The sequence below is a fragment of the Stegostoma tigrinum genome, chromosome 19 (assembly GCF_030684315.1).
Source record: "Stegostoma tigrinum isolate sSteTig4 chromosome 19, sSteTig4.hap1, whole genome shotgun sequence".
In the NCBI taxonomy this organism is placed as follows: domain Eukaryota; kingdom Metazoa; phylum Chordata; class Chondrichthyes; order Orectolobiformes; family Stegostomatidae; genus Stegostoma; species Stegostoma tigrinum.
Window position 1 is genome coordinate 35,481,936 of NC_081372.1, and position 16,259 is coordinate 35,498,194.

General features: G+C 38.7%; 1 protein-coding gene across 4 annotated transcripts in view; it reads right to left on the reverse strand.

The window, feature by feature from the left end:
• Window positions 1–6,886: 6,886 nt before the first annotated feature.
• rtel1 (regulator of telomere elongation helicase 1) overlaps window positions 6,887–16,259 on the reverse strand; it is a 149,221-nt gene continuing 139,848 nt past the window's right edge. For 2 of the 4 annotated variants that reach the window (XM_048550501.2, XM_048550499.2), the window contains exons 34-36: window positions 14,410–14,643; window positions 11,647–11,747; window positions 8,199–8,437 (exon numbers count right to left, since the gene is read on the reverse strand). In XM_048550501.2, coding sequence (XP_048406458.2) covers window positions 8,303–8,437; window positions 11,647–11,747; window positions 14,410–14,643 — 470 coding nt within the window. In that variant the 3' untranslated portion in view covers window positions 8,199–8,302. Of the gene's footprint in view, window positions 6,964–8,198; window positions 8,438–11,646; window positions 11,748–14,409; window positions 14,644–16,259 lie in introns of those variants that run through there. The other 2 variants (XM_048550500.2, XM_048550502.2) reach the window with 2 other exon arrangements.

Genomic DNA, 16,259 nt, shown 5'->3' on the forward strand with positions numbered 1-16,259 from the left:
AACTAGTCCTGCCTGCATGCATTATTTGTAATAACACAGTGTAGAGCTCGATGAACACAGCAAGCCAAGCAGCAGAGGGGTGGGAAAGCTGACGTTTTGGGCCTACATCCTTCTTCAGAAATGGAAGAGGGGAAGGGGGTTCTGAAATAAATAGGGAGAGAGGGGTAGGCAGATAGAAGATGGATAGAGAAGATAGGCTGTAGGGTTCCCAAGCGGAATAGGTGCTGTTCCTGCAACCTTCGGTTGGGACTGTTGTGGTGCTGCAGGAGGCCCAGGATGGCCATGTCATCTGAGGAATGGGACAGGCAGTTGAAATGGTTTGTGACTGGGAGGTGCAGTAGTTTAATCCAAACCGAGCATAGGTGTTCCGCAAAGCGGTCCCCAAGCCTCCGCTTGGTTTCCCCAAAGTAGAGAAGGCCACAACAGGAACAGCGGATACAGTATACCTCAATAGTAGATGTGCAGCTGAACATCTGCTTGATGTGGCAAGTCTTCTTGGGGCTGCGTTATTTGTACATTGTTTTGAGGGACTGATGATGACAATGGGACATCTGTGGGTTTCACAATGCATTTATTCTCAGGAGTCTCAGAAAACCAACCCTGCAGCCACAGGTCTCTGGGCACAAAAATGCATACAAACACCACACTGATTTTCAGTTTATCATCAAGCATTTTATACCCAAATTAATACTTTGAAATTTGGTCATAAAAGCAATGTATTTAGCAAAGATCAGGTGACAAGATGATGAGTCAGGTTCTCTAATACATGACTTGTAAAATGTACCTGACTTCAGTGAAATACCAAAAAAACTCAAATCTCCTAGAAGTTCCCTTTTATATAAAAGTAGACTTTTATTTTTCTTATGGTTTGAAGTATTTTTGCTTCTTAATAATTGTTCCTTCTGCTGGCATTTATTTTCTATTTTCTCATTTCTGTCTGCTATTTTGACATTTTATTTCTGCCACTATATTTGTGGTCCAATGTGAATATATTGCAGTGTATTATGTGCATCATTTACTGGAGATAATGTGCCAGGAGAGGGAGTCAGACAATAACATAGCTACATTCAAACAATACAGTGTTTGTAATTATGTAATTTTTAGTGGTGACTAGCATGTGTTCAGACTAAACTATGACATCCCCCAGCAATGTTCTCACTGTGGTGGTGTATACTACAGACAGAAAATAATTGCTTGCCTTTGTTGATCAGAAAGTCTACTGTGAAACCAAAACCAGAAGGGTAGCATGTGCCTGCACTACAAAAAAAAGACAAGAATGTGGTCAATATGAAGATGCATGACTACGAATAATCCTCTTCTGTTCTCATGGACACACCAAACTCACCCTTTGTCTAATTCCAAGCAGCTGGTGGAAACACATCCTCATAGATATCAAATAGACGAGGTCAGAAATCACACGATACCAGGTTATCGTCCAACAGATTTATTTGAAAACACAAGCTTTCGGTGCCTCACTCCCTCTTCAGGTGTTAGTGGGAGGTAGTATCAGGATCAGAGTTTATAAGTGAAAGATCAAAGGATCACACCACCGATGAGGATGTATTAAACAAACCTAAGAAGCTATTAAATCTTGAATCAGTTAGAAGGTTTTAATTGGTTAAAATGTATATGTAAATCCCTGAACTTCTTTCAAGTCACTGCCCTGAGAGAACTAAAAGTATTATTAGTTTAAAGAAGAGGTGACATTTTAGGTCAGACCATGCATGTTAGGTGTGAGGCTTTGTTTAGAATCTGTGTTTTGGTCTGGAGTCTGCCTGGTTTTATTTCTGAAGTAGGAATTTATAAAATGCCACATTGACTGACTCTGTCTATAAATTGTGTGCTTTTTGAACAAAATAGACTGTATCTGCAAATACAGATTCATCCCATAGATTTAAGTGTGTATGCGCGCGCACACGTGTATGTGCGTGTGTGTGTGTATCACACACATGTAAATTTCTGGGGTGAATTTACATTTGCAGATACATTCTATTTTGTTCAAAAACCACACAACTTATAGACAGTCAGTCAATGTGGCATTTTATGAATTCCTACTTTAGTAATAAAACCCAGCCTGACTCCAAATCAAACCACAAGCAGATTCTGAACAAGGCTTCACACCTAACATGCATTATCTGACCTAAAATGTCACCTCTTCTTTACACCGATAAAACCTTTAGTTCTCTCAGGGCAGTGACGTGAAAGAAATTCAGGGATTTGCATATACATATTAACCAATAACCTTCCAACTGAATAAAGATTTAACAGCATCTTAAGTTTGCTTAATACATCCTCACCAATGGTGTGATCCTTTGATCTTTCACTTATAAACTCTGATTCTGATACTACCTCTCACTAACACCTGAAGAAGGAACGAGGCACCGAAAGCTTGTGTTTCCAAATAAATCTGTTGGACCATAACCTGGTGTCATGTGATTTCTGATCTTGTCTACCCTAGTCCAGCATTGGCACTTCCACATCAAACAGATAAAGTTATGCACTTACAGTGAAACCCATTGACTGATTATTTTAATGCCTCAGAATAATTCAATATATATTTTAACTTTGATCATTATGATAGGGTAATATTCTTCCATAATCATCCATTTTCATTATTTTTTTAATGAACAAGTAATACACCTAAAATGAATTTTTTGTGTGGACAAGAAGGTAAAATTGTTCATTGAATAATTAGACTGGGTAGTAAGAAGCAAATCAAATTGAAAATCTTGTCAATGCCAAAGAGTTAAGACAAGTAAGAATACAAACAGGAGTTTGTGAGGGTTTCGTTTGATCACTGTTGTATGAATAACTTGCTATTTCAAATTCTTTTTTATCCACACCCCAAGTACTACGCAAGTACATTATTAATGTAGGACAAGGTGTGGCGTCACAGACACCTTTTGTGTTTCATTTTCTGACATACAAAATGCGAACCATCCTGTTGCTAGATATTTTAGGCAAGTGCTTTTACTACGTTCATAGTAATTGCAAAACAATTTGTAGTTTTTTAAAAAAAGTCCTGGATGGATTACAAAATACATTTAAATGCTCAGCAATTATTCAGTCAAATGTATTAAGTATGAAAAGACTTAAATTTGTAGAACACTATTTATGACATTCTTCCTGTACTACACTTTGTATCCATGTTGTGATCTGGATCTAGGATCTTCTGATCTACAGGCTATAGTGCTAATAGCCAAGTCACATCTTACTTTACTAGCAGCACACAACTGTGGAATTGGACTTGTTCCTGGAATTCATAACCCAAGATTTCGTAAATTGCATGATGCAGCCTTTTGCTATGTTGACTTGTGGAATATCTTTTTCTTTCAATGCAGAATGTTAGCACGGAGCAAAGATCAACACATACAGAAACGAAGCATTTGTTTGGCAAGGAAGCCTCACTTAAAACAATGCGAACATGTCATGTCATGTGAATGCAACAGCATGCAGATCTCAGACAGATAATAACTAAGATGGGTCCATGGCTGGATTCCAACGAAAGGCAAACTACTCCAAAGAGGATTCTGTATCCAATATCCATGGCAACATTCAAGGAGTAAACAAGAAAACAAGTACTCTTAAAACGAATTTTCCAAACAGGCTAGAGACAGCATGATTGTAAGTAAATTTAAGAAGAGGAAAAGCAAAATAAATGGCAAGAAAAGAAGGGAAATAATCAGAAATATTTTAAGTACTCACTTTTGTACATTGAGTTTGATCTTAAAAGTACTAGTCCCGAAAATAAACTATTGCAGATGCTGGAAATGTGAAATAAATTTCTGAAGATCTATGGAAAGTTTATTGAATAAAAACATCAGCTCTGCTCCTCTCTTTACAGATGCAGTCCAACCTGCTGAACACTGCTCCCGGTATGATATAATCTTACTGCTGCAAATGGAAAGCTTTCTCCATGCCACAACCCAATACCGTAATTCTCTGGAGCTCCAACATTTACTGTAGAAAGGAACAGGCAAATACAGTCGAGAGATAGGCAAAAAAAAAGAATTAGATCATCATTTAACCCTCCATCCAGCAAGACTTCAAACCTATCCAGGCCCATTTTGAATTTTTTCTGCAAACTGCAATGAGTAAATAATATGATAATTAGTGTTTTGCTTTTCTTACAGGTTTGCGAATGAGCTGGCATTCAATAACTTGTTAAATCCATTTATTTACCTTTTATCAGCCATTACTCACTCTCAATTACTGGAATCTGAACTGAAAACAACAAATGCTGAAGATGACAGCGGGTCAGGCAGCAACCATGGAGAGACAACAGGTCAACATTTCGAGTCCAGATGTCTCTTCATCAGAGCTGCACATGTTTTTTTAGATGTTGCAAAACTCTGAAAGGATACAAAGAATCAAGTTTAAACAAATGACAAATAAATTTAAATAGATACAGGAAAGGAATTAAGTAGAAAATATTAAAAATAGTACAGTTGGGTACTAAAAGGCAAAACCATTGAAGATACTCATAAAAGGCCTAAGCTGCAACGTTACGGTACAATAGAGATTAACATTGGGATTGTTTGACATTTTATTTTATATTTGAATTTTAAAGTCAAATTCTATCAACAATATCACTCACAGGATTTGACACTTCACCTTATATCTTAAACTTCGGGATGTCTGTAGCTGCTGAAATTAATAGTTATGGCTATTCTTTCCAAAGCTGGTATTGATATCATGAAGAACTGGACAAAAGGACAATCATACCAGAAAAAATAACACAATGTTTCTGTGTTCTTTGAATTTATGCTTACCGATGAGTGGAATTTTCCAAGCCTGCTCATGACCTTCAGAAGGATGGGGGGGAACATTACTTGCTTAGGATGCAAAAGTTCAGCTTCCAGATTGCAGGTTAAAGTTTTGTTATGAAGTTCTCGAAGAATTTCAGCCAGGGTGGCTTTCCTTATCTTCATAGTACAGAATATCTATTGTATTGATTAGCATACCATGGGTAATTATTTTCATGTGCACAATCTTGTTCACCAAAAATGGCTCACAAACACCGATTCTATGAGATGTGACAGACGTTTTCGTTCAAGTTCCAATGAGTATTTCTTCCGTTACTTAGCTCCTTAATAACCAAGGCATTTGTTTGCACAAACACTTAGTGTTGGAGGTGGAGCCTCACTATGTTCATCAGGTCATGAAATAGTTAAGCCGTATGTAGTCTGGCCTGCTGTGATGTGCTTACAATGTTAGGGGTGAAGCCTGACTAGGTCAATAAGACCGCCCAAGCAAGGCAGCCACAATGGCTGATACTAACAAACTTGACTAGGTCAGGTAATTGGGGCTAAACTCAAAAGGGGTTTGAATTCAAAAGGTCCTCTTTTGTGGTTATTTGCTTGTCCCATGTAGGGAGCCTTTCGTGAAATGCTACCATATGGCTATGTTCTTCTAGTTCTGAAGAAAGGCAATAAACTGAAGGTGCCTGAGTGATGTAGCTCCTTCTTTTTCATCTAAGAAAAGTGCATATCCTGGCAGATGTGACAAATTCAGTGCCACAGTGGTGCCAGCAGCACTACATTAGTCAACGGAATGTGGAGCCATTGATTGCACATGAACTATCTGATTGAGATGACTGGCAACCAACCACCTCAGCAGGAGCAATATTACAACATTAACTCTCACTCATCTGAACATGAAGCATGGAGTACAGAGTGGTAAATACCTGGGCAGAGAACAGCAGATCAGTCACACAAGCGTGGCACTAATGCTAGGTTCTCCAACTGCCCATGGGTGTTTCTTCCACCTGATCTTATTATCATTCCTTGAGAAATGAAATTCCCTTTTCTCCTGGACAACTTACAGGCAGAGAGGTGTCACTAAAGCACGACATTGCTTTTTACTGGCATCTCTGGGAGTGAGTAGGTGCAACGAGTACAAGTTGAACAATGCTATTTGTCTACAGACAGTGAAGTGCTGCCTGGATGCAATTTAAATTCAGCACCCTGACACACGAGGTCAGAAAGTCCTGATGTGCTTCAGAACATCCTGCCCATAATATTTGGTACAGTCCCAAGCATGCACATGTGATGAGCGGAGAATGTAACTGGACAGGAATACTTGAGGGGAAGTCCTTCTTGCTTTTAGATCTACATCCACACTTTGAGTGAAAAGAAATCCCAACCATAGGTTCTATTCCCAAAATGAGAGATCTACAGCATAGGCATAATGAAAATTATTTCAAAAACTACAATTTTTGGAATGAAACCTGTTTGCTTCCAAGTAAAATTACTTGGTAGAACTAGGTTCCACAGTGGTTGAGTCTAGTTTAGGTATTCTTAATTCCTCAGACACTTTCAAGGAATTTTAGATAAATTTTTCCAATTTCAACCGTTTCTCAGTGCTTATCTGTCTGACTGCTAGGTGCAGGCATGGATTTTGATCCATCAGACTGTTTTTGTACATTCCAATGAGCCTTGCAATCATTCAAAATTCTGGTGTGCTTTGTGTGCTTGTGTGTGTATATGAGTATGTGTAGGGAGAAAGGTAAAGGTTTTGCCAAAGCAAAGAGGATTAATGGACATCGTGATCTTTACACATCCTTTCACATGCATCTTTTTTTGAACCTGCATGAAAGACTGTCCCTTTGTTTCTCATGTTCATATTCATGAATCAGTTGAAAAATCACCGACAATTGATTGTGCATATTGATATTGTAGGGGAAAAGTGCAGTCAACACAGATATAACATAGACAGGCAAACAAGGTCAATTCAAAAATGCAGCACCAAATATTTGTACTGCAGAATTCAAAATGAAGTTGTGAATCAACTGAACTAATCACTGCTTAATTACCATTTACCCTATATCCAGCTGTACTTGGCTTCAGCTGGTAACAGAATTGCTGAGATTGGCTTCATTGAAAAAACAGTTTAATGGATTTCATTATGGTGGCTCCAGCTCTCGGATGGTTGAGGCAGGTCATCGTGTAGGCAGGTGGTCAGCTGTGGAATTAACAGATTTTAAACGGTCTAACCATTCCAGTATATCCACCAAGATAACGCAATAGACTGTGTCAAGTCTCCAGTTTCAGCTCATGATCCCAGCCATGAAGGTGGGGGAGTTGTCAAAAAATAGTTTAAACATCTCAGGCAATTCCCACTCAAGTTCCACTAGTAAGGCTTCCACAGATCCCTGATGTGCACCTTCCTCAATCTGTCCATTGGGTGACAACCCAGAGACCAGAAGATTTAGGCAAGATATATATTTTTTTCCAAACTTGGGATTGGGATTTTGCTGTGGAGATTGAAGATCCTGATGTTGAGATCAAATAAGGGCCATAGGTTCACCGCTGATGACTACAAGACTGACACCAAGAGGCAACCTCTAATTTTGAAGACTGGTAACTCTGCTGCCTTGGCAATCCATGCGGGTGGACGGAGAAAACATTACAGCATTTTGCCAGCGGGGGTGTAAGCCTCATTGCTTATGGAGGCTGCCCAACTACACAAAGAACAATCACCTCTGATGGGGGCTGGCTGCCTGGTTTGAGAGATCAGGGAAACTGTTCACATGTGAACCCTGGGAAACATTCCTGACTTGGGAATACTCTTTAGGAGGCCTGCTACAGGTCGTCAGTATTTCCCCAGGCTTCTGGCTCCTAATATGCCTTCATGGGGTGTGGAAAATTTAACTTGTCACCCATCCAAGAGGCAATCATCACTTAATTTTATGCCCGACTTCAATTGATCAGAACTCCTGTGCTACCTATGACAGAAATGAACTGATTACATTACAGGGTTTGATGATTCTGCATTAACTCTTTGTGGGATCGGACAATTGGAACAGGCAACTGTACTTGAAGTATTTTCATTCATTCATTTTTTTTTGTCCCCACTGCCCCCATTAAATATTGTCTTTTTTGACACAGTACTCTTGATCAGTTCAACCTTTTGTCTTTGAGGCAGATTTTCAGGTTTATACAATACAATTTCCTGGCAAATGCAAAGCTAAGTAAGCTCTCATCCATCACTCCACCGAATCACTTCGTGATTATTCAATGTTCTACACCATTTACCAAATTCCAGATCCAACTGAACTGTATTTCTACTACTTAAAGGTATTACTGTCGTCTTGACTACCTTTGATTCGTAAATTCTTTATAGAAAAGCATACATTTTATCTTTTTTTTAAATTCAGATGCTTTCAACAAAGCTGACACTTACCAAATTCAGACCCTTCCCAGATGTATGATACTTTTATTAAAAAGACTTATTTTGATAGTTACAATACACAAGTTTAAAGATAGTTTATACCCAAATAAAAGTGCCTTTGTCCAAAGAGTTAAAGTGATTTCCTTGACGTATCCAATTTGGTCCTCACTTGATTGGTAGGCTGTGGATCGTACGTCCAAAAGAAAAGTTGCCTCAAGCATCTTCTGTTGATGATCTCTTTGCACTGTGGGCACTTCTTATTTTTCTGGAAAGATGATAGGACATTGAAATCTTCAGAAATGCTGTATTCCATAAATATATTAACATTTTGACCTTTGGACTGCTGATAGGGGAAGATCTACTTAGCTTTGTTCAGTGCATACAATAACAGTGCAAATAACCAAAACAACTAAAAAGGGAAAAACTGCAATGATAAAAATTGCCTTCCGAAATATTATGTTACAGAAACAACACTGGAAAATGTCTGTCTTTCTTAAATCTCCCATCTCTCTATCCCACCTTTATTCTCTAACACAGTTTTTACATATAACTTAATACAGACTAACTGGTTTACAACCATGACAGGATTTTGTACTCCAAACCACCATAGAACAGACCATTGAATAAAGGGCTTAGAATGCAACAGTATCTCAATGGATAGACCTTACTCTTACACAGGAGTTGTAATTAATTTCAATTCAAATAACATCACTATTTCCCTCCTACAAAAGTTTCATCCACCCTACTACCAACTGCCCCAACTCTAAAACATTACAGTTACTAGCTTCAATGAAACTAAAAGAATGAGGCTAGTAGATTTTTGAGATAAAAATATAAAGGCTTATAAACACAGATATGATGTTGATGTATAGGTGCATTTTATCAAGAGTTGTTTTCATTACTTTGAATCATTACACAGAATATTTTGGTAAAATAGTAGATATTAATTTATGCATTCAAAATTATTTAATAATATAGCTGTGGAACTGGCTAATTATTCAGAACTACTAGATTTGAGACTTTCTTTAAATTAAGATGGTCATGGACAATATACAAATTTACTGTGGGTGATTCTAGAGAATAGGGTTATCTACATGCAGGTTAAAGGGTTGATCTTCTACATGGTATGAAATTAAGGCACCTGCACCAGAAACACAGTATTGCAAAGGATCTTAAAACAGAAACATATGCACAACAATTAGAGTCAATCAAATGAGGAACTTCTACCTTAACATTTTGGGATAACAATAAAGCTATTTTTATTCTGGATGGTTGTTCTTCTATGGTTCTCAACTATTTCAACTCTGGTTCCTGAATCCAGTGACTGGCAAAGAAAACATGACTACAAAAACAGTTGATTATCACGAAAAACATTTAGGGTAAAGCATGATATGTAGAACAGATGTGTTTCAGAGGAATGCAGTATATATATGGCTTATCCCTTGCTGCTGGCTCTAAACTTTACAGGCTCAAAAAATATCTAATATTAGGAAACAAAAAATTTCAAACTGTGAACAGGAAAATTTGAATTAATCACATGGAAACAAAATTCAACGATTGCATGCAGACCTGCTGACAGAATCCTGTCTCAATTTTTGATTCGCTACTGATTTCTGCACAGTCATAGAAAAGTAGAGCTCAAAGCATCATTGTTTTGAATCCAGATTATGCATATAAAATGCATTTGATTTTTCCTAGATAATTATGTTCCCAAATGACAGCAGCCCCACTTTTGCCTTATATATCTATCATCTTTTCACTTTTGCAGTCCATTCCCCAATATGGATCCAGAATAATAGTGGTTTATTTAATCTACCCATTTTGGCACTGAGAGTCTTTATATCTCTCCTTTTATCTTTGAACATTTTTTACAGTCCTTTCAGTGGTTTTTCCACTAGTTGCCTTTTTGTGGCCAGCCAATATGTCAAAGCAAAGCCTTAAAATTGGAGTGAGTAACACAGGCAGAATCCTCTTCACACTATTCTTACGCATTTACCAATTCCAAAACAGGAAAACAAGCATATTTCTGGAAACAGCTCACAGAGTCACAGTGTCATGCAGAAAGGAAACAAACTTTTTATCCAATTTATCCATGCCGACCACGTTTCTCAGAGTAAAACTAATCCCATTTGTCTGCATTTGGCCCATATCCCTTTGAACTTTTCCTTTTTAGGTATCTGTCCAACATTTTAAAATAGAGTTGCAGAATTCTACAGCATGGAAACAGACCCTCCGATCCAAATTATCTATACTGACCAAATATCCTAAATTAATCTAGTCCTATTGCCAGCATTTGGCCCGTATCCATCTAAACTCATCCTATTCATGTATCCATCCGGGTGCCTTTTAAATGTTGTAATTGTACCAGCCTCCACCACTTCCTCTGGCAGCTCATTCCCCACACACCACTCTCTGCCTGAAAAAGTTGCCCCTTCAATCTCTTAAACATTTCCGTTGTCACCTTAAAACAAATGCCCTCTAGCTTTGGACTCCCCTACCCTGGGAAGATGACATCCTTGGAAGTATTTTGTGCGTATTTTCTTTTCAACAACCCCACCACCCCGCCCCCCCCACCCAACCCTCAAACCACCGTGGGGCGGCATGGTGGCTCAGTGATTAGAACTGCAGCCTCACAGCATCGGGACCCGGGTTCAATTCTAGCCTCAGACGACTGTTTGTGTGGAGTTTGCACATTCTCTCTGTGTCCGCGTGGGTTTCCTCCCACAGTCCAAAGATGTGCAGGCTAGGTGGATTGGCCATGCTAAATTGCCCATAGTGTTCGGGGTGTGTGGGTGGGATGCTTCAAGGGGCAGAGTGGACTTGTTGGGCTGAAGGGCCTGTTTCCACATTGTAGGGAATGTAATCATACTTACAATAAATGGTAGAACAGAACTGAATGCAGTATTCCAAAACTGGTCAAACCAATGTTCTGTACAGTCTATTGTAACTGTATCTGCATCTATGACTTCGTTTGGGTGGCAAAGAGGCTCAAGTGGAAACACCTACATGAATTAAACTTTTGCAATTACCAGTGTCAAACTGAAATTGCAAACAGGTTTTGTTTTAGTCCATTCACAGGTCGATTTGTGCACAATTCCAAACATAATGTAAAACAAGTATTAAATAGCTGGCCCTAAGAATGGGAAATGTTTATATCGCTGATCTTTAAACTTACACCCTATGTCAGATTGCAATGGTGTATTTGAGTGTTCTTATGACAGATGTTCATAAATTGGGCACCTCCTGTGCCTAAAAAATCACAACAAACCATCGATCTGCTTTCGATGCATTTATGTGAAGTAACTATATTTTCAGCCCAGTTCAATTTTCTCAGACTTACTTATCTGGCTACTGCTTTAGCTGACCAATTCTGATTTCTAAAATTATCTATACAGTTAATGTATTTTTAAAAAATCTTAATTGGTAATCAGGCTGTATTTTTCTGAAAAAGTTTAAAAAAAAAGCCAGTCTAACCTTCAACAACTGCTTCCAGCAAGACATACAGCAGATGAAGTCACAGGATTGACAATTAAATGGCACTGTTGCATCAATTCTGCAAACTATGCAGTGGAAACCTAGCAGAATATTTGCAAAGTTTATAAAATTTCTTCCAAAAAACAAGACCTGTTAATATGAAGTAGTTTGTCCAAGTGTTACAAGTTGCAGTACATTAATGGACATAAAAAGCACTTCAAGTACCAAATTCCAACTAGGGGGCAACTTCGCTCGAGTAACAAGTTACAGGATCTACCTATTTGGAAAAATGTTTTCACAGCTCCCATACCAGCCAGCAGCTGAGGGTCAGTTAGCTCAGATAACAAGGTGTAGAGCTGGACGAACAAAGCAGGCCAAGCAGCATCACAGGAGCTGACGTTTTGGGCCTGGACCAGTTAGCTCAGTTGTCCAGAAGGCTGCTTTGCAATTCAGAGGCCCACCAACAGAATGCATTCACATCCTGCACTGGTTAAGATCACCATAAAGGACTCTCCTTCTCAATCTCTCCCCTTATCTCAGGTTAAGTGACCAGTTGTCTGGGCCTACAGTCCTCTGGTAGTACTGTGACCTTACCCTTTACTAGCCATCAAGGTGTCCACAAAGAAACAAGCTACAGATTATTCACCATTTTAAAAAAAATCCTGTGACACAACTGCATATGGAAGAATGACTTGTAGATCATTAGAAAATTAAAGATTTGAGCTCAAATTCTGGTACTTGCGCCCAAGAATTGCATGTCATTAGGAACAGGTGAAAAATAACAAAACAAAATATATCCTTTATTGTCTTTCTCTCTGCATGTGCCTGATCATTGTAGGCTCAAACTAAAGAGAATCACACCACTGAAACAAAATGGGGTATTTTAAAAGGGTCATAATGCCTGATCTAAAAAGCATAAGAGTAGAAAACAGAGCAACATACACTGAGGAGTGTTCATCTTTAACAAACAGGGGATTCCGTATGCAGATGTGATAACGTTGGACATTTCAAGTTCAGTACTGGCTTAGAATGCTGAATCTCAAACTACATGAGGCACACATAATACAACAGTATCATCATCAAATTAGATTGCACAAACCATTCATTGAATAATCAACTTTACACTCTTTCAGGAGCTACTTGTATTGAAGCATCACATCACAATTTGGTCTAATGCAATGTAAGATGTATTTCAGTTTGTTCCTATACAATTACACGTTTCAAATTATTGCACTTAAATTCACAACCTCTTTGAACATTAGTACCTTACCGTAAATGATGAACTCTACATTTTAAAAAAAACTTATATGCATGTTCCAAGTTTCAACAATTCAAGTTATTTTGCTTTCAATGAATTTTATTTTTTAAATAGGTGATTAATCAGCATAGCTTGTTGCTGGCACCTCAGAGTAGGGTGATCACAGAGATATGGACACAGAAGGGAAAGGCCCAGGAAATTGATGAATTTGATGGTAATTTGATGGCAATTTCCTGTGCCTGGAACCCAGGAAATATCTCAACTTAAATCAGAGAATTTGGAGGGTACTTTTAATGTTAAATAAATAATTATCAAAAAATAATTGGCATTTAAAGATTGAGTCCAACTTCTGGATAAACTATTAAACTTACACCCCGGCTTGCCACTCACACCTCCACCATGGACCCTGATCTATCCCTTTTCCTCTAGCCCTGCGACAGCCACAATTCCCTACTGCCCCCCTCTACCAGTAGGCAAGCCTCAACCTCCCCGTGCATGGCCCCTGCCCTCAGGGACCCATGCCTTCCCCTGAAACCCAATGCCCCCACCGTCTAGTCTATGAGTGCTACTTCAGAAAATCTAAGGGCTGTTGCTCTGTCAACAGATGCCTTCTTTCCATTGTGATTAAACCTAGCTGCTGGTTCCTGCGGCACAGACGCTAACACTGTGCTACAAGAATCCCTGATAGATTATCAAGCTGTTTGGACATTTGATGACACATGTCTGGGGCAGCTGGGACTTGAACCTGGGCCTTCTCTGAGATGTAAAGCCTGCAGCTTTATAGGAGCACAGGTCAATCCTCAGTCAACAACGACCACATGTACACAATGAACTTTTAACAGTAGAAACAAAAACCTAGAAAAAAAATCTTCAAATCATAAAGCAATTTAAATAGCACAACTGAGAAACTAGCAGGGGTTTTTGGATGAAGGAAGCTAGGTAGACTGAAAGATTCATGGTTTGTAATTTTGTATCCACTAATCGATAACTTCATCTACAATTACTACTTTATTTAGAAGCATACAAGAACCTTTCAAAATGGCAAGTCACCATAAAATAAAACCATCATATTATCACAGACTAACTGGAACATTTCTTAAACTTATTGAAGCCAGAATACCATATTAAAAATGTACAATGGAATTTGCAAAAAAACACAAAAATTGTCACTAGAATTCAACTTTTCAGGCTTTTTAGAAAACCACTGATACCTACGCAAATTTCTTCATGCACATCCTGCGCTTGACTTTCGTTGAGATGAATGAATAATTTGGAAGCAAGTTAATTCGACTCAAAATAAATTATCCAGACAGTGCCTTGCACAATCTCTGAACAATCCAAAGCACTCTGAAATTCGTGGCTTTTAAAATTGAAATTCAAAGAAATTTTTTGTAAAGTGTAGGAATATATTTACAGGGAATTTCAGGTTAATGTGCAGTCTAATTCTGAACTGAATTTATCCAGTTAAGTATCCATTTTAAAGTATGTTAATTCATGCAACTTACCTAATTTCAAATTCACATCAGAGGAGAAAGGCAGTAATGGGGCATTTGCAGATGGGGATCGTATGCTTTTTGTTTCCTCGTCCTGAACTTCAGAGGGACAGTTCTTTGCCATATTGTTGTCATTAGTGCAATGTAAAGTGCTTGAAGTCTCCAAGACATTTAAAGCCTTTGATTTTCCACCATTTAGAAAGAATTCTGAAATCCTGCTTTGTATAGTTCCAGATCCTTCAGCTACTAAAATTATTAATTGGGAAAAAGAAAAGCCATTATCATACTTAGACAGCTTGTGATTAAATGATGACATATGTTTAACGTCAAATATTTGAACATGCCTGCTCCATTATGCATATCCATCTAATCAAAGCTGCACCTACAGCTCTCCTGGATATCATAAAATAGTATTGCTATTTGATTTTGGGAAAGGCTAGAACATTGTTGTATATTGTGAAAGCACAATTAGACAGTTCATTACTGTTTAAAGCCTCACTGAAGGCCTTCTTTTCCTGGTATTCTCTCCTGAATGCACACTTTGCTTGTCAATATTGGATTTAAAAGTCATTCTGTTCTAAGTATTCCCAATGAGTGTTGTGTACTGCTGCTCATAAGAAGGTTGCCATAGTTTAATATTTATTTAAATCACCACATACTTTTTTTGTCTTGCTGATTTTCTCACTTGGTTAACACTCAACATACTTGTTCAAGAGACAGTCAGATGATAGAGGACAGAGAAAGAGATTGGAAGGAGAACAGAAAGACATTCTGAGGAAGGAAACTTTCTAAGTACTATCCATATTAAAAGTTAAAACGTATCAGGGTAAATTGGCTCAGTTGTCTGGACGGCTGGTTTGCAGTGCTGGGTAATGGCAGCAGCCTGGGTTCAATTCCCAAACCAGCTGAGGTTACCATGAAGGACTCTCATTTTCAACTTCTCCCCTCACCCGAGGCATGGTGACCATCAGGTTAAAGCATCACCAGTTGGCTTTCTCTAAAAAAAAAAGCAGCCCCATGGTCACTCTTCATTATTCATGTTAATAAATTCCAACATTTCCTAAAAAATGAAATAATTGTTTTCAATGGCTACATTTTGACAATAATGAAATGAAACAAAATTTCATGCTATAGGGGAGTTTATCAGGGAAAGAAACCAAGATCAGTTCACAGGATTTTCAACTTATGGCATAGGAGCACAGAACAGGCCGGTTAGTATCAATAGATAGTAACCCTTTAGTTTGGCAGTGCTCTTGTCCAATACCAGGTGGATAACTAAAAAGAATAAGCTCTTACAGATATAAAAGGGCTGTGGCAATTAAAAATAATTAGCCTTTTTCTATCTAGCCCAATGCCATTGGAACTAAAATAGTCACGGAAGAGAGTAATTAAAAAGATCATACTTCAGAATTTCAGAGATAGTAAGAACTGCCGATGCTGGAGTCTGAGATAACACAGTGTCGAGCTGGAGGAACACAGCAGACCAGGCAGCAAAGGAGCAGAAAAGCTGGCGTTTCGGGTCAGGACCCTTCTTCAGAAATGAGGGAGGGGAAGGCGGCTCTGAAATAAATAGAAAGGGAGAGGTTGGGCTGGGGAAGGTAGGTGGCATGGTGATTGCAGGTAGGTGGTGGTGGTGGGGATTGGTTGGTAAGGTGGGAGAAGCGGATAGGTGGGAGAGAAGATGGACAGATCAAGACCTCCTTGACCTGTCCGTCTTCTCTCCCACCTATCCACTCCTCCCACCTCACTGACCAATCCCCACTACCACTACCTACCTGCACTCACCTATCACCATTCCACATTTACTAGCTTCAAAATCTCCCCACCCTGGCTGCATCCCAAGACTAACCCTCCCTCTTATC